General features: G+C 47.8%; 2 protein-coding genes across 4 annotated transcripts in view; one reads left to right on the plus strand and one right to left on the minus strand.

Annotated features, from left to right (window-relative positions):
- The window catches only part of LOC146189656 (luc7-like protein 3), a 30,060-nt gene extending 24,395 nt beyond the window's left edge, over nucleotides 1–5,665 (minus strand). The window contains exons 1-2 of the mRNA XM_084604421.1: nucleotides 5,495–5,665; nucleotides 4,746–4,852 (exon numbers count right to left, since the gene is read on the minus strand). Coding sequence (XP_084460547.1) covers nucleotides 4,746–4,852; nucleotides 5,495–5,599 — 212 coding nt within the window. The 5' untranslated portion in view covers nucleotides 5,600–5,665. The remainder of the gene's footprint in view (nucleotides 1–4,745; nucleotides 4,853–5,494) is intronic.
- Nucleotides 5,666–6,618: 953 nt separating this feature from the next.
- Nucleotides 6,619–24,874, plus strand: part of eRF3 (eukaryotic translation release factor 3) — a 31,386-nt gene continuing 13,130 nt past the window's right edge. Inside the window, exons 1-9 of one of the 3 annotated variants that reach the window (XM_084604422.1) lie at nucleotides 6,619–7,043; nucleotides 12,432–12,485; nucleotides 13,687–13,869; nucleotides 15,437–15,470; nucleotides 15,593–15,701; nucleotides 17,372–17,676; nucleotides 19,559–19,799; nucleotides 19,940–20,122; nucleotides 23,679–23,840. In XM_084604422.1, the coding sequence (XP_084460548.1) occupies nucleotides 6,839–7,043; nucleotides 12,432–12,485; nucleotides 13,687–13,869; nucleotides 15,437–15,470; nucleotides 15,593–15,701; nucleotides 17,372–17,676; nucleotides 19,559–19,799; nucleotides 19,940–20,122; nucleotides 23,679–23,840 (1,476 nt within the window). In that variant the 5' untranslated portion in view covers nucleotides 6,619–6,838. The other 2 variants (XM_084604424.1, XM_084604423.1) reach the window with 2 other exon arrangements.

Genomic DNA, 24,874 nt, shown 5'->3' on the forward strand with positions numbered 1-24,874 from the left:
TATAGCTGCGTCACCAGGCAGCGCCGGCGGGCGCAGCGCCGCCTCTCGGGAGCGATACTGCTCTTCCGCCCGGCGCGTTGGGCTGCAAACTTCTGCAACAGACGGTACATGTTCTATCGGTGGCCCCTAACTTGACTGACAGACAGATGCAAAATGGGAAGTGAAATGCATTGACATCACCCTGAACGCTCCACAAACAACAGTTTTGTTAATATGAAATCACGTGCATATTTTTTAATACATTTTTCTCAGAACTGGGGCATGGTGACAGCAATGCCTGTCAGATCAAATAAGAAGGAATGCACGTTTAATGCAATGCTGTCTCCACAATGTTTATTTATTTATTTAATGATACTGCCAATCTCGCAGGAGATTATAGCAGGACTGCGATTGTGTATTCAATGTGAGGAAGATATAAAGTAATTTATATAAAAATGTTCTCTGTCTGCACGACTCCCATTCTCTGAAAAGCAGTTGCAGAAGTGGAGTGCTCCAGTAAAATATAACATTTTGCAACTAAGACAGCACGTGCAATTTTTTCGATGCCACAATGTAATAGCTTGATAAAGAGATCATCCCTCAATACTGCTTAATATATTGTGACATTGTCCCATCACATTTTGGAAAGAGAAATGAAAGGAAAGGGGCTTATATTTATTAATGTTCGGACAATGAATTTCTTTTAAATGCCTAATGCATTTAAAGGCCTATTGCAATGAAATGTTTCATTCTGTATAAGGAGCATTTTCTGCTAGTATTTTAAGAGGGAGTAATTGATGGAATTGATGGAATTGATGGTATTCCAGCTGAGTTGCTTCAAAACCTCAACCACGACGCTGTTAACACACTGCATACATTATGTCAAAAGATTTGGACAACCCTGCAGTGGCCACAGGATTGGAGGAGGTCAGTTTACATCCCCATTCCAAAGAAAGGCAGTGCCAAAGATTGTTCCAACTACCGCACGATCGCGCTTATTTCGCATGCTAGCAAGGTGATGTTAAAAATCCTGCAAGGTAGGCTGCAGCAGTATGTGGATCGGGAGCTTCCGGACGTGCAAGCTGGGTTTCGCAAGGGCAGAGGAACTAGAGACCAAATTGCCAACCTTCGCTGGATCATGGAAAAAGCAAGAGAGTTCCAGAAACCCATTTACTTCTCTGCTTTATTGATTATGCGAAAGCGTTTGACTGCGTAGATCACAGCAGATTGTGGCAAGCTCTCCAAGAGATGGGAGTTCCAATTCACCTCATCTGTCTCCTCAGGAACCTTTATGAAGGGCAAGAGGCCACAGTCAGAACTGGGCATGGTCTTACTGATTGGTTTCCGATTGAGAAAAGGGTGAGGCAAGGCTGCATACTGTCGCCCTGCCTATTTAACCTATATGCAGAGTGCATCATGAGAAAGGCCGGTCTGGACGAGTCTTCAGCTGGAGTAAAGATTGCTGGAAAACGTATCAACAACCTTAGATATGCGGATGATACCACTTTAATGGCAGAAAGTGAAGTGGAACTCAAGAGACTTCTGATGCACGTACAAGAAGAGAGTGAGAAGTTTGGGCTTAAACTGAACATTAAAAAGACGAAGATCATGGCGTCTTGCCCTATCAAGTCCTGGAGCATCAATGGACAAGAAGTGGAAGCTGTGACAGATTTTCTGTTCTTGGGCGCCAAGATTACCTCGGAAGGAGACTGCAGCCATGAAATTAGGAGACGCCTGCTTCTGGGAAAGAGAGCAATGGTTAGCCTTGACCGCCTAGTAAAGAGCAGAGACATTAGTCTGCCAACCAAGATCCGTATAACCCGTGCTATGGTCTTTCCAGTTGTGATGTATGGATGCGAGAGTTGGACTGTGAAAAAGGCTGACCGCCGAAGAATTGACGCGTTTGAATTGTGGTGCTGGCGAAGACTCTTGAGAGTTCCTTGGACTGCCAGAAGATCAAATCAGTCGATATTGTCGACCATAAACCCTGACTGCTCATTGGAGGGTCAAATTCTAAAGTTAAAGCTCAGCTACTTTGGTCATCTGATGAGAAGAGAGGAGTAGCCGGAGAAAGATTTGATGTTGGGAAAGGTTGAGGGTCGCCAGAGAAGGGGTAGGCAGCGAACGCGATGGTTAGATGGCATTCTCGAGGCATTGCAGATGAAGCTATGTGATGTTAAGAAGATAGTGAGAGACCGGAAAGCGTGGCGTGACATGGTCCATAGGGTCACGAAGAGTCGGACACGACTGAACGCCTGAACTGAACTGAATGAAACCAAAATATACCATTCCTAATTGAAGCAAGTGTTTCAGGAATTGCTTGCAAAAACCGCCGCTTTTGGAAACGAAACTGAAGAGAGGGCAGCTGTTAGTAAGAGCCGTAGAATGGGGCACAGTCAGCCCATTGGACGCTGCAGGTATGGCATTTTGGTGGCTTTTTGCGGCTTGTAAAAACAAGTGAATGGTATTGCATTACATTCAGGTATTTTGAGCGAGCCGAATGCCGATAATAATATTGAGTTACAGCTCTATGAACGAGCGCCAACAGCAAACAGAGACTACAATTTGTTTTGCCCCCCCCCCCCCCCCCCCCCCCACTTCTGAATTGTATGCAATGTGTGCGTTCGTTCTCCCAACAAGCACACAGCATTTCGGGCATTGTAATCGCGGCGCACATTACAAAAATGTTGCCATACTAACAAAAATAGGATCCCCAAGCCACATTTCAGCCTCCAGCCTGCATGCCATCTACTGCATGCCATCTACTGCATGCCATCCAAGTCAGCAGATCCACAATGGGCCAGCTTGAGGACCAGTCTCGAGTGTTCATTTCTCCATAAAGGTGGGTTCAGACGGGAGGACCGGAGCGGGGACGGTCCGAGCAAGTCAGCGCTACCCGCGCTCCATGTGATTGCTCTGAGCGACGGCGACAGAGCGGCGTAGCCGTCCGGGGCCCCGGATCGCGGAGCGGACTGAATATGCCAAGCGCCTTTTTCAGTCCGCGCGGACCGAGATTGTTTTTGCTCTTTTTGCTTTATCGCTGCTACGCCCGCGCTTTTCGTCTCACATTCAGTTCGAGCGGGGTATTGTTTTTGTGCATGCACTGCGTCGGCTGTGTCGTTCACTCAGTGTTCGCAGCAGTGCGTCGTTTTTTTGTGTGTTTGTGCTTGTGGGTGTGCCAGAGTTGTAGCTTTACTCTGTTTCTAGTGCTGATTATGAGTGAAGTAGCGAAAAAAAAGCACTCAGTGATGAAGCGACAGTCACGTTATCAGAGCTCGTAGAGAGCTGCCCACCGATATGGAATATTGAAGATGCTTGCAATAAATGAACGCTTTTTCGCTTCCTCGTCGTCCTCGCACACTTCACGTAGAACAGCCAGAGCAGCGAAACGACGGTTTCGCTCGGCGTCCATGTTGAAACTCTCGGTAGAAATGTTTCGGCAGCGCGTGAACAGCGGGGGAGGAGGGTACACGTGGATTTTCCGCTGGCTTCATGCGAATGCTCGACGGCCGGATGGATACGTGGACGCGTGGTATCAAATCCGTGCTGACGCGCACGTACCGCCCGCGCTCCAGTCCTTTCGTCTAAACCAACCTTAACATGTGCTAAGCTGCCCATCTTCACCACACATCTGCAGGTGCATGTGTCATCAGCAACATTGCTCAAAACGCTTCTAACAATGAAACTACTTCCCTAAGAAGCATAAAACCTTGCGAGAATGTGTCATCTGCTACACAGCTTATAAAACGCTTCTAACAACGAAACTGCTTCCCTAAGAAACAAAACTTCGTGACCTTAAGCAGACTGTGTTATCATTTGCGCTACCGGAGTACCGCTATCCCTACCACCGGCAGTGCTTCCGCACTGATTGGTCCCAACGCGTTGGGAATGCACTTAGCTGACGGGAAGCTAGCGCCATCTGGCGTCCTCAAGACAACCTGCCAGGCGTCGGAACCTATCAAGTGTGTCCACACTGGCAGCGGGCAGGCTCGCGGTACTCCAGTAATGTGGAAGCCAACATGGTACACGGTGTGCTAATAGTGCCTATTAACGAGCATTGTAGACAATGTAAATTTATTTTGCTGCAGTTGGCCTTCAATTTCCTATGCTTGCAGTCATTTTCACTGCCGCAAAAAAAAGAGCATAGCTTAAATAATATAAAAGCATGACGTGACAACTGAAATTCACTGCTCAATTACACAGTCAGTGATTGACACTAATATTTTTAGTACTTTGCTAAGGATGTGCTTCAAGGCACACATTCGTTAAATAATAATACAAGCTTACTGCTATTAACAGGGTCCAAATGGTAATAAACAATTTTAGTGATTGGGTTTAGCCACAATTAGCCATAAGAAAAACAAATTTACGCGTCATAGCGGCAGGAGTGCGATTGGTGCTTCTCATCTAATGCCATTTTTCATGAAAAAAAAAAAAGACGAAAAGAGCCACATCTGTTCGGCACAGTTGTAAAGCTGATGGTACATAATGTCTTGCTACTTGCAGGAAGGCTTCTTGCAGGGACCTGATCCAGTGACATTACAATACAGAAAATAATAAAAAGGGTGCTTGAGAACAGGCAGGTATGTCATGTGAGCCTTCAATCACACTAGCCACGAACACATCCAACATACAGCATCCAATCATGTGGCCATGCTCGAAGCAATCTACTGCTAATTAGCGTACATGAAAATGGTAACACGACAGACTTCTCGATTGAGCAAAAGGGAGTTTGCAATTGGAGTAAGGACAAGAGGAAAGCATACTCTCTCTTCAGCCTGTCATCGTGAACTTTGTTGCATGGGCCCAGATCTGCCTTGGTGTTCACAAACAAGTCATTCGGACAAAACTTTGCCAGAAAGTGCTTGCAAACCTGCGGTAAATGCAAACAACGTTAGCGAGCATGCACCGCGCAATATCGCGCCGCAGTTACAAGCATCAACCATGCGCAAAGCCAACACAGCTCTAAACAGCTTCAAACGGATGCTAGAGGCCACCCGACACTCGAGAGGAGAAATACTTCTTTAATGAACCGCAAGGCACACAAAAACTGTGCTAGCTCGACTGATTTTCGTTGACCTTATCACATGAAAGATCGCAAGCTTTATAGTTGAAGCATCGGGACAAGTGAAACTTCAGCAAAAGATATCGCAGTTTGTTAGAACACCAGAATAGGAGCAGAGGCGGTATGTGCGCGCCTACATGTTCGCAGCGAGTGATGGCGTCGTGCTATCACATTCGCGCCGTCTCCAAGCGGAGCGCGCTTGCTAGGCTTGCGAGATGTGTCAAAACCATGCATCTAGCCGCAACACCGCATCAAAGAACTACGCAGACCGGTTATAGCATCGTAAAAAATTACTACGCACTTCGCGCACTTCCAAACCGGCAAGAAAAGAAAGTGGCTAAAGGCACCCCCCCCCCCCCCCCCCCCCCCCCCCCTCCCCCCTTCTCAGCAATGCATTATAATTCCCCACAAATGCGAACGATAGAGAGTGGTTGGAGTACTGTAACTTACGTCGGGATCTTCCCAATTGCACGTGTCTTTCTTCTCAGCGGGCGCGAGATTGCGGTCCCGACCCATTAATTCATCCAAGAGCTGTTTCGCTGAGGCGAGCGCCATGTTCGACCACAAAAGACGAACGGAGCTCTCAGGGCAAAATGCTTTACCGCGAGCCTGTAATTATCATCAAACCAATCAAACGACCGGGCGTGTTCGCGAGGTTTAGAAAGAGGAGGTCGTGGTTCAAATCTACGACACCAATGACGTCATTGCAAAGTTATAGCTTCAAGAACCAGAACTCCAGCGCGCTTGCGCTAGTTCTGTGCTTCCACCGCTAGGCACAAAACGTTATGAGTGGCGTGGCGCTAGTCAAAATCTACTGATAAAGCCGTCTCTCAGTAATCATCACCCACTAGCTTGCCTCCCGGAAAGCGTGGCGTGACATGGTCAATAGGGTCACGAAGAGTCGGACACGACTGAACGACTGAACTGAACTGAAAATTTTAAATCAATCAATCGCCACTACCACCCCGACTAACTCGCTGCCTTCCACAGTGGTGTCTAGTCGCCGTGCTAATTTTTCTTCCGCTAGTTCGCACAACTTGCCGTTGTCTGGAGGCGATTATCATTACTGATTGTGAATGTGAAACATATGGTGTACACTAACGCTCATTGAAATTTATAGCCCTAATCGAACCTAAATATTGTGCGCTACCTTAGAGAAATTGAACGCTGTGTACCTGATGAAAGTACCTAATGTTGCTGGCATTGCCTATTTTTCAAGCAGAGCGCTTGGTTAATTCACCATACAACAAAATTCACAGGCATTAAACAGATAAACAGGTCATGAGAGCGCCCTCGGGACTCTGGTAGGATGGCTAGAATAACTGGTGAACGCCACTCTAGACCACGGTGCTCTAAACCATGAAAAGGCGCTCCCCGTCAGGAGTCATTGAAATGAAAACGGAATGCGTCTATGGAATGCTTGGTATGTATTATTAATCACAATAAAGAATTAAAGTAAATAATGTAGAAAATTTTATTTTATTTTTATGCGCAGCATATAAAATCGCAATAAATTGCGGTGAGATTCTAGAGGCACGAGCAAATTAGCCGCGCACTCGCGGTCGCCTCGCGCTCCTCTTTACCCTTTCCTTTTTTTCAAGCCTAATTTTGCACACGCGGTGGTGTTCTGGCCGCGGTGAATTGGTGGAGTTGGGGGTCTCGCTGCGCGTTTTATTTTGTGAAAAGGGACACAGGCATTTTTTCTTCCCCCTACCCCGCCCCTGAACAATCCGAGGATCGTGCTCTCTTTTACGGGCCGCGCCGAAGGAAACGAGAAAGAAACAGGATTTCACAATGGACACATCGTCTCCCGAAGCGCAAGTGGCGCCGGACAATTGGGAGGACCACAGCGTCGAAATCAACGCCGATGGAGACGACGACATGGCAAAGTCGTTCTCTAAGCTGAACGTGGACGCTCCTCCGTTCGTGCCTTCCTTCGCCACGTTGCAGATGGCACAGTTGGACCCGCCGGAGAAGGGGAATGAAGAATCGCCGTCAGGTAAAGCGATAAAAACACTTGGTCATATCGTCGAAGAGCTCGCTGCGGCTATGCAGAGCCTTCAAGACGCGATCGGCGCCGGCTGTCTGTTTCGCCTTCATCGCCACATGGCGAACGCCCCAGTATGACAGCGGCGTAGCCGATCGCCTCGGTGACACTGCGATCGAGGTCGTGGACTAGCAGCGCGCGCGCGCAGGCTGTGTGCCGAGCTTAGCGCGGTAGGCCTACGAGTCGTCGGCCCAGCAGATTTCGAGCCCGAAAGCTGTGGTGTCAATAACCCCGCAAACGCGTCTGTCTCGCTCGCCGGCAAAATCGCGCTTGAAACGCGGACTGGCCTCACCGAGGCGGCGTAGTGCGTCGCGATTTCGGAGAACTTGGTCCGAGCTGCGGGTTTCGAGTCGAGAAAATCTGCTCCACGGCCCCTTCCTTCTCTCTCCGGAGTGCCGTGCGGCGGTACACGTGGTTTTTGCACTGATGCGAATATGGCTGCTCGAAAATGTGACGTTCGCGACATACTGCTCTCGTGTTTTTAGGCACGGCCGCTCAAGATCCAAACACCTGGTGTCGTCTTGTCATTAGCAGTAGTCAACCTTCTGGGACCATTCTTTGAGCTCTCTATTCCGACCGGCTTAACGGTCGGTCGCACGTGCGTCATGACACTGCGATTTTCACCGACAGTTATCGCGTTTATCAAACACCACTTTGGTCACTGCGAGCGGGTTTGGATGTCTCGCAAACTTAGCAAACAATTGCCTTCGGCGTGTTTTGAAAGCGCCGTTGCGGCTTGTGCTCTGCCCCCTTCCACGTTGCTTCGTCACCGGCAGCCCCGTATTGCGCAAAAGCTGCTGCCGGCGGCTGGCGGTGACGTAGTCGCGCTACGACTTCGCACGCCGCGCTACGGATTGCTTTCCTTTCGGTATTCCTGTCAGCCTGGCTACGTAATCGCCTCTCCTTCACTTCCCTCGCATTTTCCTCCATCTAGATAAACAAGATAACCAGAAAGTTGTCCGACCCTCTTCCCATTTTACACCGCTGAGTGCCCTCGCGTTTGTTCGCTTTGAGGTGACGTCCGTTCTGGTACCGGTCGTCGTGTCGTGAGGCGACTTGCGAGTTCCTTGCGTGGCGCTGCGTGAGTCGAAAAACTCGTTTTCACGGGAATGGGTAGTCACGTTTTAGTGTGAACTTGTGACGTGGTAGCAAATTTGTGTAGTGCAAAGCTTTTTTGTGTGTGTGACACGTGCCGGACGCGAGGAATTCCAAGTTACGACGACCTGAAAGGCGAGTAGGAGCGTTTCGAAAATCTCTAACCATCTGCTGTGATGCGAGTACACTTGTCACGTGGCACGAAGTTTTCGCCAGGGTATCAAGAATTTGTTTTAACATTTCTTTGTGTCTGCGTTCTGCTGGCTGTGTGTTAAACCTACATATATCTTGAGCTTTGATGCGCTTTTTTGATGTAATTTTCCGCGGTCTTGTGGCGTGGTAACAAAAGAATTCGCGATTTTCCCTGCCGATCAACAATCGATTTCTAGACACGCGGTAATATGCCGGACGAAAACCGTGTGCTGTAGGATGTGATACCGTGTGCTATGGGGTAACTATTTTGTTTAGTTTGTTTGTCCTTCCTTGTAGTCGCAGCCGTTAAGTGTCCAAGAGCTCCCGACTTAGGCAGTAGGAACAACCAAGAACCCGTGTAATTAATTTTCGTACGCCTAGTATTGCGACGTAAAGTGGTCAGCCAAACAGTCCGGCGCCTTCCTTGGTTCTGCGTCGCGTTGAGAAAATGTTTAAGTTGTGCTTTTATTACCGCTTTTTGGCGCTTTGTTACTGGCGGTGGCGCCTGGGTTGACATGTATAACCGGCACATTTGTCCAAGAAAGCTTGCCCCGATGTTTCGACGAGCGCGCGTGTCCCATTCCCACAGGAGGCGACCCACTGCCGGCGCTGAAGACCTTGTCTGGGGCAGACCTTGTTCCCCAGTATCGGTGGCGATAAAAATGCCCGTCGGCTGTGCGCTCGTGTCGGAAGGCTGGTCGTACGTAGTACGTGCGTAGTATGCGCGCCGCGCGCCACATCGCGTCGTAATCGCTCGCACTTTGAGACAACGGGCCGATTGTGTCGTCTCTTCTAGGGCAGCGACGCGGAGGGCGCCCGCTGGTTTCGAGTGCGACTATCGCAGCATTGTCTTGCACGTTCCTCTTGACGGCGACGACGTGTCCGTGGTTGATGCGACGAGAACACGTGACTTAGCGCCCGTTTATTTTCAGGGAGACGTCGTTCTGTGTCGAGTCCCGCGCTGGGCGCTTTTCGATCGCTGCAGGATGAGCTAGTGTGCGCGCGGAACTTGGAATGCGGCTCGTGCGATGAGAGAGTTGTACCGGCGCCTAAAGCCCCTAATATACAGTTGAACACCTCTATAACGAAGAGCTTGGTATCTCTAAAATATTTCCTTATACAGGAAGTTCGCGCACCGTATCGCACGCTATAGAGCAAGCTAAGAACGTTCAGAACATGGAAAACTTTCTTTAGCATGAATTCAAGAGATACCCATTGGATGAAGGCGGTAATTTTCGTCTGAACACTTAGAGAGGTTCACTGCATACTCGTGGGCAAAAACCGGAAGCGATGCAAGGTACAATCGTGGATAAAAGTGGTATGCTCCACGCGAACCGCAACAATTGCATTTTTTCAGTATAAAAAAATGTGCCACACAAAATTGCTTGGACAAGATGGCAAGTATATCAAGGCGGGTATGTTATGCATATCTCAGAAACAACTGCTTCCGTTTCGGAAAAATCTGGCGGGCAGTTTTCTCGCAACGCGTGGAGTATACCACTTTTGTCCACGGGGGTATATTTCCTCCTTGTCGTCTTTGATGGCTTCGATGATGTCGTCACTTGTCAGTTACAAACAGGTCATCACTGCTATGTCACACTGTTTAAGAGAATTTTATTGTTTTGAATTTATCTATATCACAGCAAAGGCACTTGTTTCTTCTGGCACTTGGACTAGACAGATGGTTTCAAAGATAATTTAAGCACAGGCATTATGCATGCGCATAGATACTATCATTCAGGTATTGCATGTTACATTGTCATCCATATGGTTAGTACATTTCACACTAAAAATTACTTAAGTCTGGTGTGAGGCAACAACAACACATTATTGCGGGCTGCATTTTTATACCCAGCCACTGATGTGGCACGATGAAGTTATCGATGTATCATTTCTCCCCTTCCTGCAAATCCAGGAATACAGGAGGCTGTCGCTGTCGGTTCTATCTTTGCAACTGAGGCAGTCTATCCGTCCCGGCCGCTTCCAGACAATCTCACGGGATTACTCTCTGCAGGGGTCGAGCAAAACTCTAATTCAGTCCGACATTTTACCTGGTCTAAGTGTCGTCGCTGGTTTCCTTCCCCTGAATCAACGGTGGCCATCCTGGGCCCTAGTCGACCTTGCACTACGCCTGTTGTCCACCTGCTTCAAACCTCTCTTGATGTCTATGTACCAATCGCGTCATTGTCAGCGGCAACAATTTGCCAGCCGTTTCTCCCACTGCTGTGTTGAAGAGCAATGTATGGGTTCAGCAATTCCTGAAGTCGTGCAGCAGCACTCGAACAGCCGCTGTCGTATGCGCTCCCATTAGTTTCACTAGCGATGTATTGAGATATAGAAAATCCAGTCTTCTGCCAACAATTACGCACAATGACTGGCAGCACGCTCCACCAAGCACTTACAATCATTTCAATGGCTTGGCGAACGTTTATCTTGGTTGGCAGCTCAACTTTCTGCTTGGCGTTTAGCAGAATTCTCTGCAGCATTTTTGTGCGGAAGTGTGCCTTGCCAGACAGTATTATGCCTTGATCTAATCACGGCAACAGGGTGGTGCATCAACTTGCATTCATGTGCTCTAGCAACGGGAGCTTATGTTTTGCAGCACAGTGTCAATAACAACAAAGGGCACTCATGCAGTTCTATAGCCACATAGTTTTCTCACCTGCAGAAGCCAAGCTTGAAACAACTCTGCTGTCATCCAAGCTTTTTTTTGCTGCCCACATGATCAGCCCGAAGGCTACGCACACCATTGAAGCGCCACTGTGGCTTCAGAGATCGTTCGGCCACAAGTGGCTTCAGCTTCACTTTACAGTCAGCATTGCAACAAAACAGTGCAATAGAAGCATTGTTTTTACTCTTTGCTTCCTTTGCAACAATTTCCTTTTAGTCTTCTCGAAGAGTGTTTTCTCGGGAAGCAGCTCATAAGAAAAGGGGCAGTTTCGTCAACATTAAAGGCATCGTCTGATCTATGCTCTTGCAGGGCCTTGAGCAGTTATGGCACATTGGCTTTTTCTATCACTAAGGTTTTGAAAACAATGCCATGGCATTCTTTGAAACCCTTCAATCTGCTGGTTGCTTTGAGTGCATCTCAGTATTGAACCTAGGAGCAGACCCCTTGGCTTTCTTGCAATGCAAAGTTCCTCTGACGGGAACTTCTCACGCATATGTCTGTAAACCATGTCTAGACGGTGGCACCATAGTCATAGAAAGTGGTGATGCTAATCCGCTTCCGGGGGAGTTTATCTCCGTTTGTCAAAATGCTCAGTGAATCTGCCCTCTGTACATTTTTTTCTCTTTGCATTGGTGTGGCAGTTACTGTGGCTATTGTGGAGTTCAGAGTTTCTTGAGTGGTCTCTGTAGTGGTGTCGACTGGTGCACCGCTATTTGTATTCACTGTAAAGGAGCAAATCGGCCGTCATGAGCCCCCAAATTCCTTCGTTGTACTGGTCTTGTAAAAGTGTTCGCAATACATATGAAAGATTAGAATTTGGCTGGGACCTACAAAATTCTTCATTTACAGGTCATTTTGTAGTGCAGGCGTTCAACTGTATTGTCGGCAAAGTGAATTGTTGGGCGAGTTCGTTCGACATTATGTTTAAACAGCGCTAGAAGCAAGGACAGATAGGAAGACAGAGCAATGTGTGTTTGTCTGCCTGTCTGTCCATGTTTCTAGCGCTGGTTTAACATAATGTATTGTCGGGTTTCACCCTTGCCTCACAGCTAGCGATGCAGCTGGCAGGGGTTTTGTATGGAAGTTTCCCGCATCGTGGTTGTTGCATCCAGCGAAGTGAGGGTACAGTAGCCACAGTGCATGCTGTACGAGAAGTCTCACCATTGTTTACACACATTGCTAAGGGCACATTTTGGTTTGCATTTTAGTTTGGTCTTTTCAACAGCGAGTGACTTGCTGCCACTTAGCATCGTTCCACTGGCACCAAGTACTGCCTTGTGGCAGGTATTGTCATTTATTCTGTTGTGTTTGCATTTTTACTTTGTGGGTACTGTACGCAGTGTTAGTGGTACACTTGACACTGCTTTTCTTTGCCTTTGCAGACAAGAAAGACAGTGACAAGGAGGATTCAGCAAGTATGGACGACTCTCCAGCAGGTAACAACGCTATTTTCTTTTCGTTCCGCATGGTTCTAGTGTTTGGTGATTTTCACGTCTGCTTAGTTTTTCTTAATTTTCCTAACTTGTTTGCTATTCTACAACACAACCCTTCCCACCTTCCCCATCCCCTTTTCCTTTCCTGCACACATCCATGTCATTGAAATTCTGTACATTTGTGATGTTGGTGCCATGAACCCACAGGTGAAGCGATAAAAGAAAGTAAACTGAATTCTGGGGTAATTTTGCACCATATGTTGTGAAAGCGGCAGGGAATTGTAGAGCTAAAATATGCATGCTAATGCATTTTGGTACTTTAATTTTTGTGCGTTATTTGGGCTTGTATATCATTTGATCCGATTCATTAGTGTCGCTTGAAGCTTAAGATGCACTAGTGCTGTGAAAAGGCAAACATTGCACCACCCCCGCCGGGGTGGTGCAGTAGTTACGGCGCTCAACTTCTGTGCCCAAAGATGAGGGATAGAATCCCGGCCTCAGTGGCCGCTTTTCAATGGAGGCGAAAAGCAAGGCGCCCATGTGCTGTGCGATGTCAGTGCACGTTAAAGAGCCCAAGTGGTCTAAATTTCCGGAGTCCTCCACTATGGCATCACAAAAAGAGGGACGTGTCTCCTTTTTTTACTATAGATCAGTCAGTGTTCAGTAAAAGTAAAATTCATCGAAAATGCTTTGCTGCCTCGACTTTGCTAGCTTTTTTTTTTTTTTTTTTTTTCGAATGCGCACTGTTATATGCAGCACTAAAGACATAGCTCTTGAAAGGTTAGATTTAACTTGGAAGGTGTCTCTCTGCTGATCAGCTGGCAAATGAATAACTGAGCCATAGATTTGTGCCCCTACCCACTCAGCCTCCATGTGGTTAGCCAATAATGGCCACCGCATGGTGATTTCTGGCTGGCTGCATAGCCTGTCACATGCGAACCATCAGTGGTTTGAATTGTTTGTTTATCTTTGGTTTACAAACTGTACAGTGAGGCCTTTTAATGTTATGTTGTGTTGTGGGGAATGTCATGTACTTCTTTTTTTACCGTGCGTCACAGTGGTAGTGTTTCACTCCTGGACTGGAGTGCAAAAACTTCTTCGCAGTCAACCTGGCGTAAGCTGGTCGCACAGGCCTCGGCCAGTTGTTGCACTTGCATATGGCGGCAAAGGGCTGCTGCACTGACTGGGTCCATTCTTTGTGCAGACTGGGAGTGTGTGACGCTGGAGGACAGCCCACAGGATGCAGGCGGGGGCGACCAGACTCCTTCGACGGGGGACGAAGACGAGCGCATGGACGTCACCACCAAGCCTAGGAAGAAGCCTCCCAAGGATGATGACCAGGGTCCCAAGAAGGAGCACATCAACGTCGTCTTCATCGGGCATGTCGGTACGTAGCCCCTCTTTGAGTCTCTCGAGTCAGCATATCCACTTGGCGAGTTGGTTCTGCTAAGTGTGTGGTGGCAGGAGTGTTTGCTCGAAAGGATCTGGTTGTGAGCATTGATTGGAAGGGAGCTAGTGAGCATGTCACTTGCAAGAATGAACGCAGGAATACTGGACAGAATGGTGGTGCAGTTCAGGTTGTTGATGTGGGAGCTATAGGCTTTTCAGTGTTTTGTCCCTGCTGAAGCGTGGCTGTACTTAGCACACTTGTGGCTGTATGGGATAGCATTACTAGGCCTTGTAAGACTGGCTACCTCTGAGCATCGCTTGACAGGCAGGAAACTGAGCAAAGTGTGTGCTTTTCACTAGCTGTGAGTTACTAGGCTGCCACGGTTGTCTGCATCACGCCAGGGCTTCGTTAGAGGGCTGAACCCTTTGTTCGGATCTTCTTCCATAACCCTGGTACAGCATGCTTTCTTGAACAGCAAGCACTGGCTCCAAACTCTGGCAGTGTTTTGTCCTGTTCTGAAAGAACATCTCGCCATGATATTTTTACTGCCGTATTACACAATTTACGTGTCCCCCCACCTCCACCCCCACCTTTTCTCTTAATCAGATATTTAACAAAAATATAGGGTGTGCGTTTGATTGGATAATAATGGTTTGGTGGCCTTGGGTGCTTGACTACTGAGCCGGGGGACCAAGTCTTGATTCTGGCTGCGTTGTCTTCCAATCGGTGGAAGCGAAATATAGAAGGTGGCAGTGCACTGTGCAGTGTCATCGCACTTTAAAAGAACCCTAGGTGGTCAGGCGTAATCCGGAGCTTTCCACTACAGCATCCCGCATCCCTCGTACCCTACACTTTGGGTCACTAAACACCATAAACCATTTTGACAAATGGTACGCTAGGTGTATTGATCACTTTAGTGAATAAGGTGTTTTTTGTTCGCATGGCAACACTCAGTTTGGCACTTTGAAAAATAGTAAAATTTCAGCGATATGATCACAGTTGATCAAACTTTGAGATGATGTATGGCTTGTGCACTGTAAATAATGATCGATGGCACAAGGTAGAACGTGGCCATCCGCTTTGAAAATTCGGTAATTGTTCTGCGTTTTTTGTGCGACTTGGCTTAAACAGGTGCACGGCGCACCCTTCTAGATTTTTCTTCCTCTGCGTTTGTGCATGGCTGATGCAGCTCGAGCAGTAATCCTCGTTTCAACAAAATGTTCCTGTAATGCTGTGAAAGCGCTGTTGATCTCCTGTCAGCCGTCCTGCACGAGCTGCAGCTATCTACACAATTATGAGGGCGGTTAATAAGAACTTGAAATCTGCCTTGTTTCACTCACTGCCTGAACGCACATTTGTTTCTGTCGCGACCGCCTAGCTGCTTTGTCGCAAGTTAGCCCAGTAAACAACTTGTTTCAGTGTATGTCAGTCTGGTTGGGTGTTTTCTCCAGCTTTGTCACTGCCACATGATTTCATGTTGTGCCTGTAGCATTATGAACAAGTGTCAAGTGTGCCATATGGTTTTTCCGCAGTTCTCTAAACGGCCATGTTCTTCTTTTCACAGATGCTGGCAAGTCTACCATTGGAGGCCAGCTTCTGTAAGTTGACTCTTCATTTTTTTTACTGAAAGTTTCCTTAGTCATTCAACATCCTGTTCTTATAAAAAAAAGCCAGTGTAGTGGTGTCGCATATATTTCATGTTCCTTGTTCGTGCCTGCAGATATTTGACTGGCATGGTAGACAAGCGAACATTAGAGAAATATGAGCGGGAAGCCAAGGAAAAGAACAGGGAATCATGGTACCTCTCCTGGGCATTGGACACAAACCAGGTGAGTATTTTGTCTTGGTTGGGGCGCCGTGCTAACATAGGTACCGTAGAACTCAAAATATCCCTGTTGTTAGTCTTTAATACAAGAGCATTAAGGGTTTCAGTTTACCAGAAAATGCAGCATTGGCGGTGGGAGCATGCATGGCACTGGCAGGCCGTAGTTGGCAGCTGGCATGGCCACCACGCGCTGACTGGATGTGAGGTTTTCTGATGTTAGGTTTGGCAGGAGCTGCCAACTTGGGGCTCTCCTTTCATATGGGAGGGTGATATCACAATCAGCCTGCCAAGATCCTTGCATTCACATTATCCCTAGGCCACGCAGGCACATTCATACGACTTGGTAAACAGTTTCCTGTCCGCAGGACAAGGGGTGATTTTTAAGTAGTGTCTAATTTTAATTTATTTTTTTCTTTAACAAATCTTTCTGGGTACAGGAGTGTCTAGTATCAAATTGTAGAGGAGGAATTCCTATCCACAATGGTATCAGTGACAATCAACATATCTATTGAGTAAGTGATGAAAAATAAAACTATTGGAAAAAAATCGTAGTTAAGAAAAACAGAGAAGCGTCAAAGTTTCTTGACACAAATAAAAAATTTCAGAATATACGTTTCTTTTACAACAGGGACCAATGCAACCATTGCAGCAAACTCTAGCTTTCTGCGAACAGTATTTGCTGAGTTAAAGAAAACAGTAGTCGAGGTCGACCCCTGGCTGTCCTCTAGCAGAAAAAACTACTCCCTGCGTTGCCGGCTGCAAGTAATAATGCCCAAAAGACGTCACCCAGCAGGTAACAGTTGTAACCTTCAGAAGAGTGATCTCGTCCAATCAACGTGCTGCAAAAGCAGTAGGGGCGAAAACGAAACTTATCGGGGCATGGCTGCCGACATTCCAGGTCGATTTGACCTAGTTTCGCTGTCAGTGCTAAAAGTCTGAAGACTTCAGAGTCATCACTGCTGCTGTTTGCGTCCAAAAACAAGCCCGATGCGCCAATTTCCGCGGACACACGCCGTTTTCCGCGCAGCAGGAGTGCGCGACGTCTGCGCCATAATGTAAACAAGGAGCGCCGATCACTTGACTCCGGAGACCATCTGGAGGGGCGCACGCATGGCAGAAAAAATAAAGCCAAGAGCAGAATTGAAAGAAGGGTTCCACTATTTCTTACTGAATGACGGCACTTCTCAAGGAGCGCTTTCGAAGCGGGAAAATACGAATCGTGAAACCATCGATTGCGGGCTATCGATTGGAATTGACGCGGACAGAAAAGTGTTAAAGAGGGGCTTCATATGTCGGGTGGTAGCCTATGCGATCATGTCATACCCTTAAAAGCCTAGCTAAAGTGACCCCCATAATTTTGAGTTGTTCTGTGACCCCAAACTTCATCTTAAGATGCTTTATTCTGAGCAGATGGTGTTTAGTCGACTGTTGAACCAGTCCAGCATCTTGTTTCTGAACGAGTCCTGGGATGTCAGTTTTTTTGTTTTCTTTCTTTCCCAATGATAAGGGTTCATTTTCGTTGATGAGGATTCTTTTGCACCGTGGACTTGTGCCTGTGTGTTATTGGCATTTGATGTTTTTCTTTTTTTCGTGAACTGGTGCCAGTTGATGTCGACCAATAAGCATGGTTTTCTGGTTCACTCTTGTGTGCTGCGTCCGACTTGTTTTGTTCAGGAGGAGCGAGACAAGGGCAAGACGGTGGAAGTGGGCCGTGCCTACTTTGAGACGGAGAACAAGCACTTCACCCTTCTGGACGCACCGGGCCATCGTTCCTTCGTGCCCAACATGATTGGCGGCGCATGCCAGGCTGACCTGGCGGTGCTGGTGATCTCTGCGCGCAAGGGCGAGTTTGAGACGGGCTTTGAGCGGGGCGGCCAGACACGAGAGCATGCCATGCTGGCCAAGACGGCCGGGGTCCGACACCTGGTCGTCCTGGTCAACAAGATGGATGATCCCACCGTGGAGTGGTCCGAGGAGAGGTACGACAGCAGCACTACTTCTGTCACACTGACACTATTGTTTTTTTATTGGGAAAGTTGCGGTTCTGTCACAAAAAAGCTCGTCAAGATTTCTACTTGGCACATCAGATGTGCAGCAGATTTTCTGCTTAGTGTATCAGCATCCCCATGCCTTGCACTTCTCTGCATTGCGTTTTAGGCATGAAACGAAGCAGTGTTTGCTTTGTTCTGGTCTGAGAGTAACCCTGGCCCGATTGGCTCCTACACCCCAGGGCTTCGTTGGAGGGCTGAGCCGCTTGTTCGGATCCTCTTCCATGGCCCTGGGACAGCATGCTTCCTGGAACCGTGCAAACACAAGCACTTGCTGAAACTTCTGGCAGTGCTTCGTTGGGTTCTGGAAGGACATTTTACTTAGTCCATTGTACAGAGCATTGACTGCATGTACTTATAAATAACCTGGATAGTGGGTGCAGTTTCCCTTTTTTTTGTTTAGCCATGTCTCATACTGTAAATTGTCTGCTGTGGCATAGTTTTGTTTCATAACATTCGCAGCATGTCATACGAAGAAACTTCAGCCGTTTCAGCGTAACGGTTGAGTTTGTTAATTGGGTTTGTATGGAGGCTTGTATACGGCTGGTTCAGTAAAACATAGCAGCCGTGGAAGTGTAGCACCCAGAATGTAACTGGAGGACTCTGCTGTAAACGCAGCGGCAATATTTTCGGTCTGGCGTGCTTAGGTTTAGAAGTTTGGGCAGCTTAAAGAGCATTACGAAGCACAAAGGGATTATGCAGGACCCAGTTTTAAATATTAACAAAATGTTAGTCTTTCACGCCGATGCTATTGGCTTTTATGAAGAAAGTTTTGTGGCGGTTCTGTCACAAAAGAAAAAAAAAAACTGTTTGAGTCCTCTTACAATGCTGGGTGCAATGACTATGTGAGTAAATATGGTATATGTGAGAGAAGAAAAGCCCAAGATTGATGTATTCTCGCTCGGAGACCAGGCGAAAGGTTCCTGCTCGCTTGTCGGTATGTGCCGCTGGATCCAGTGCAGTGGTGTAGGCTGTGGATGCGGTGTAGACGCATGGAAATCCGCTCCTGAGCTCGGGACGGCCATAAGGAACCAAAACTCCGAGCCAGCTCCTGAGCTCGGGACGGCCATAAGGAACCAAAACTCCGAGCCAGATACTTTAAGTACTGGTGACTGCGCTCCTTTACTTTTTTTTTCGCACTTCTAGCTCCCCTTTCTCTTCTTGTGCTGCAACCACACTGCTCACATCATGACAGTATTTATTGCTTTTTTATGTGTATGAATTGCATCAGCATGTCAAGTTCCTCTTATTGGTCAATAAAATTCCAAGTTTAATTTTTGAGAGCTGACAAGACACTGGTGCTTCCTTCTTAAAACAGTGCGTGTCCCTTCCGGCTTTGTTACGGTGTTTCTTCTGTGGCCCTTGGGTGTTTTTGCTTAGTGCGAGTGACAATATTTGTTATTTGGGTGTTAAATGTTCAGTTGTCATTGTCAGCAAAGACTGTCGGACTAATGGAGTGTAGGATCACCTACGTAATTGGCTAGGACAAATGCAGGTGTTGTTTTTTTTCTCTCTTGTAAGGAGCACACAAAGGGGAAGACACAATATCCAAACCCTGTGTCATTATGGCGTATGTCCATTTTCTGTTTTGGTCTGTGTTTCAAGCAAAAAAGTGTCTAGATTGTAGAGAGCAACTTGGCACTGATGTATTGTATTGAAATTGTTTCATGTAAGAGACATTTTCATTTTTTGAGAGTTTGTTTAGCGTGCGGCCACTCTGTGAGTAGCCTTTGAGCGTTACCTAGCAGCCCTTCCATCTTGCTGAGTGAAGCTGGGCTGCCATTTAATGTGGGTGTCCTCTGCTGGTGTCCAGGTACAACGAATGCAAGGACAAGCTGGTTCCCTACCTTCGCAAGTGCGGCTTCAACCCCAAGCAGGAGCTGACATTCATGCCCTGCTCGGGTCTGACGGGGGCCTTCCTGAAGGAGCCCGCGCCCCCAGAGGTGTGCCCCTGGTACCGGGGGCCTCCCTTCCTTGAGTACATAGACTCCCTGGCACCCCTGAGCCGCTCAGCGGATGGGCCCTTCCGCATGCCGGCCGTCGACAAGTACAAGGTGCGTTTGGCTGCTCAACATAACGGCTTACGCTCTTGCATTTCAACGCCTATAAGCGGTGGCTGCATTTTCTACTCGAGGGTGCATTCACTAGCATTGGGGGTTTAACGGAGGGGGGCTGTATTTCTTCCATCCTGCAGGATATGGGCACCGTAGTGCTGGGCAAAGTGGAATCTGGCTCTGCGAGGCGAGGCCAGCAGCTATTGCTAATGCCCAACCGGCGAACTGTGGAGGTGCTCCAGCTCTGGTCCGACGAGGATGAAACGAACATCATCACTTCTGGAGAGAATGTCAAGGTCAAGCTCAAAGGCGTGGAGGAAGAGGTCAGTTCATCATTGGCCAAAACTTGCAATGTTCCTTATGCATGAGTTTTACAAGACCCGGTCAGTGCCTGCGTGGAAGACATTGTCAGCTTTTGTCTGCGTCTCTGGAAACTGCTCCTCATTGTATCGAGACTGAAGTGCACTGTAATGCGACTGGCACTTGCGGAGTCGACTGTGCAGTCACTGCGTAATGCTCGAAGCTGTGATAACGGCCCGCATGCTTTTATCATCCGTAGTGGCACGGAAGTGTGTTCCTGATGTTTGAAATTGTGCTCATTGCTAGTTTGTATCGTCCCGAAATTCGTATCAGCCGTGTTCATAGTATTGGAGATTTTACTTGTGCTGAATTATGAGCATGCTGGGTATGGGGAATGTAGCATGAAAATCAAACACTGAGCCAATGTCAACCATCCGATGGCGTCACAATGCAGTAGTGTAAGGGAGCGAAGCATCCAGAAACAATCTATTCTCTGTACAGGGTTTGCTGCTTAATTTCTGCCGCGGTTGGGACAACGCCAGTGCAGACCGAAATTTTCATGCAGTGAAAGTGTCTGTCCTTAATACCCTTGTACCTCATTCAGCAGTGACAGTGTTTAAAATTAGGCAGTTTGGATCATACATTTTCCTGGGCAATGCTTCTTTCCTTTTTCTTTTTCCATCATTTTGTATAAACATATCAATGAGGCTTCACTGTACAGTCAAGCCTCTATGCAACCAACCTTCAGGTAGCGAATTCCCCGATGTTACAAATTTTGAATTCCCTAATGCCGTTCCCATTTGACTGCATGCGTTTGAAAACTATGTAATAAAACGTGTTGCGGTGGTTGACCTTGAATTAACAAACTCACGGTATCTCCCGACTGCATCTTTGCTAGTGTTTAATTACTAGAAATTTGGCGTAAGCCCGCAAGTTTCATGACAATATAACACGAACAGACATCAGAGGAACATTTTCTATTGCGACGAGCGACCGCATTTGACACATTGCGCTGTGTTTCGGTGCCGACGGCGCATCTTCGTGGCAAACGCAGCGACCTCCGCTGCTTTCACTTTTGGGATGTGGCGCTACAGTAGTTCACACTCAAAATCATTGGAAAACAACAGGATAAAGAAAAAGGTCGCGTAGCAAACAGTGTGAGCCATCCTCGCACACGGTTGCTTGTGGCCTCTTGGGCGTCGGTAGCAGGAATGGGGAACTGCAGAGAGTGCCAACAACGCAAAACAAGTGAGTCTGTTACCTGGGGCAAGAGGGAACATGTGCAGAGACAGCAGGCACCTCCTCGCCCTACGGCAGCGGAATTGCGCTTGTGCTCCCTCAGACTCTGCCTTGTCCGCCACCCCCCTCTGCTGGTTCCTTTCTACCTGTCTCATGCGAGCCGCGGTGGAGGCTGCTGCCTAGTCGTGCCGCTCCCTCAGTGTGATCACGGAGCATTCTGCTGCTCTTAAGGGGAGACACTGGTCTTAAAATGAAAATTTTTATTTTTAGAGATATAATAACGAAATTGGGTGTGTATATGTATTTCTTCCTCCTGTTTTCAAAAATGTAATTAGTTTTACTCTATCTCAATTAGTTCTAATGTTATTGGGAAATAACCAAAGCCTAATTTGGTAATTTCTTACGGGTCGTTAGGACAGTTTCCCTCAATATTTTTTCGTTCCGATTAAAATGTAGTTGTAGCCAAAGACCTGCCATGTGGAGCTATGCTATTTATATTATCATTGATGTACATCACAGTATAAAAATATTCAATTATGTAGATGCCCCACAATTCGAAAATATAATTAGCTGACATTATTGTTCAATAAATTTGATATGTTCAACTTAGCAATATAAAAATAGCATAGCTCCACAGTTCAAACCTTTCTGAATTCAACGGTATAAGATTTATTAAAATTGCACCACAAAAACCCAATGAAAAGTTCCGTAAGGCTAGTCATGTCACCAAAAAACATGAAGCTGAGAAAAACTCGTTTGAAGTTTTGACACTGAGTGCAGAAAATATTGGGAAGAATCTTCGACAACGGATGTTACTCAGATGTTCCCTATCAGTTTCCCTACAAAACAAAACAAAAAGTGTCTTATTCCATCCAAGGAAACATTTAAAAAAAAAATGTCGAATGTGTAAGTGTGATGAAATTATAGAGGTTACTTTCGAGAAGTTAGGGGTTGACTTTTTTTTTTTTTTTTTTTTTTTTTTTTGAGGTGAAAGTGAGGACCGGAGCCAAGGAGACGAGAGCTCCACCGGGCAAACAGTTGGGGAAGAGAACTGCTTCGCTTATTCTTGGGGAAGAGAACTGCTTCTGTTCGAAATCGCAGTTTTCGCAGACAAGCAGAAGCTTTACAGCAAGGCCGTACTTCTTATCTGTTGCCTTGCTCAAACGCAGACTTCCTGCGCCGCAGGTTCCGCACTTCGCTTGCGCGAAAAAATTGTTCAAAACCTTCAAGTCCACAATCACGAACTGGGTACCGGCATCAGCTGTCTGGTAATCCGCACTGACGCCAAGAAGGTCAAACTTGCGCTGGGTTGCTGACTTTTCCGACAGAACGGACTTTGCTTGCGCCGATCGCTCAACACGCTGCGCCTGCTCGGTCGACGAATAGTACACAGCATCAACACGAAGTGTACCACGATCCGAGATACGATTCGTGCTGCAACTTGGTCCCGCGGTGTCGTCATCGGGCAGCGTGCTTGATGTACCCGGCGGATCCAACGAGTCCGGCACTGCAGGCCCCGGCGACGCACTGGTGGCCGCTGCCTGCTGTTTTTTGTTCCACGGACGTTTCTTCCGGCTTCCAAAAGCTCGTTGCGTGCTCGGTTTCAATCGACTGTCTCCCGGCATCTCGATCGCAAAGAGAAACTCCCGGCACAAGGCGGAAACACGGCGTGTAGAGAAACACGAGCGCAAAAACAGACGCGCACGAAGCGACAGCCACAGCGGCGAACGCAAGAGAAAGAAAAAAAAATGACGTAGACGGTCACACCAGCCAATGGGAGGCGCAGAACGGCGCGCGCGCTTCGCGCGCCGCGTGCGAACCAATCAGCGACCCGAAAACGGCCTTCGGGAAACCGGCCCGAACCGCCGCTCGCCTTGAGCGACGCCATTTTGAGATAGCTCAAATTGCGCACAAAGAAACCAGCTTCAAAACAAGCCCAAGATGGCGGCGATCGGCCGGCTGCAACGCCGGCGGCGCGCGCGGGAAGTTCGAACAAAGTCTCTCTTTTCGGGGCCATTTCGTCGCTGCCGTGGTGTTTTGAAAGCCGATTTTATCGCATTTCCCGACCGAATTCAGCGTTAATAATTTTACTGTAGATGCTCGAAAGGATAAACCTTCCGAAAATGAGTTTTTCCCAAAATCGACTTTTTGACCATTTTCGACCGTTTTAAGACCCGCGTCTCCCCTTAATCTGGTTTTTACTCTGCAGTGTCCTTCAGAGTCTTGCACGAAAACGGCACATAACGAAAGCCTGGATGTTTCGTCACAACCAGGTTTTACTGTATGTACTTGGAGCCCCTGATGCATTTTTGTCATGGGTGCCCCCTCATTGTGGTGCAGGAGGTGTCCCCTGGGTTCGTGCTGTGCGACGTAGTGAACCAGTGCAAGGTGGCCAAGGTGTTTGACGCGCAAGTGGTCATCCTAGAGCACAAGTCCATCATCTGCCCTGGCTACAGCGCCGTACTACACATCCACGCAGCCATCGAGGAGTGCTCAGTCAAGGTGGGCATTCCCTTGTTAAGGGGAGACGCGGGTCGAAAAACGGCGATTTTCAGTAAAAAAGTCACTTTTGTGATTTTGACTGTTTCAGCAACACTGATCCTTCCTCTTTAATATATAAAAAAATCAGAGCCGAAAACAGTTGCGAAATCATTTAAAAAGTCTGTTAAAGCACGCAAGGTGGCTAAAGAAGGGGCAGATACGACCCATGTTCAAGCGCGTGACGCGTCGGATCGCGGCGTCGCACGCCACTGAAATTTTGCAAGGCGGCAGGCCTACGCTTTTTCTCCCTAAAGCTGGCTTTGCCGCTTCACAAACCCCCAGCAAGTAATAAAAAAAAAAAAGTTTCGCCGCCCAAACCTAGCATTTTCACTGGCCATTTAAATCATGTGGTGCGATTTCGACCACGCCATTGGCTGTCAGTGTGGGAAGCGGCCATAGCTCGTCTGCTCTTCATGCGACGCGTAGCTCGCTGTCACGCTTGCTCGCTAGTTTTCTCTCGGCGTGCTTTCAAAATTTCACGCATCTTCGTGCTCGTCGCTGCGATAGAATCCGAGAAGAAACGCGACTTTCGGTGTCGAAAGTACCGATCAAACCACGCGTTCAAGGGAAGTCACCGGCAAAGTGAAACGGCGTGCATTGGAGACGTCCGCGGAAGCTAGGCCTAACCTCGGCGGAAGCGACACTTTTGACAGCTCGAAGCCGGCTGGGCACTGAAGTTTCAGTGACAGCTTAGACGATTTCGTCAGTGCATTGGATAAGAAGATAAGGATCTTCGAGCGCTGAGGAGACCTAGTACGGCGAGTGCCTTTATCGGCGAGATCGGTGCCGCGAACGCACTGGCGAGCGAGCAGCATGTCGGGAGCGTGGACGGTGCTAACTTTCCGTTCGCGAGTTGGCCAAGAAGTGAAAAGGACTCTCGTCGTTTCTAGAGCTGCGTTGCAGCAGTGTAGCAGCTCCGGTGGACGACGCCCTTCAGCCAGCCCGAGGGAGATTTTTGCCGTGAACTTCAATGCAGGGGTTGCGGCGCTCGTTAT

Source organism: Amblyomma maculatum, chromosome 5 (assembly GCF_055883805.1).
Source record: "Amblyomma maculatum isolate TAMU_Amacu chromosome 5, ASM5588380v1, whole genome shotgun sequence".
In the NCBI taxonomy this organism is placed as follows: Eukaryota; Metazoa; Arthropoda; class Arachnida; order Ixodida; family Ixodidae; genus Amblyomma; species Amblyomma maculatum.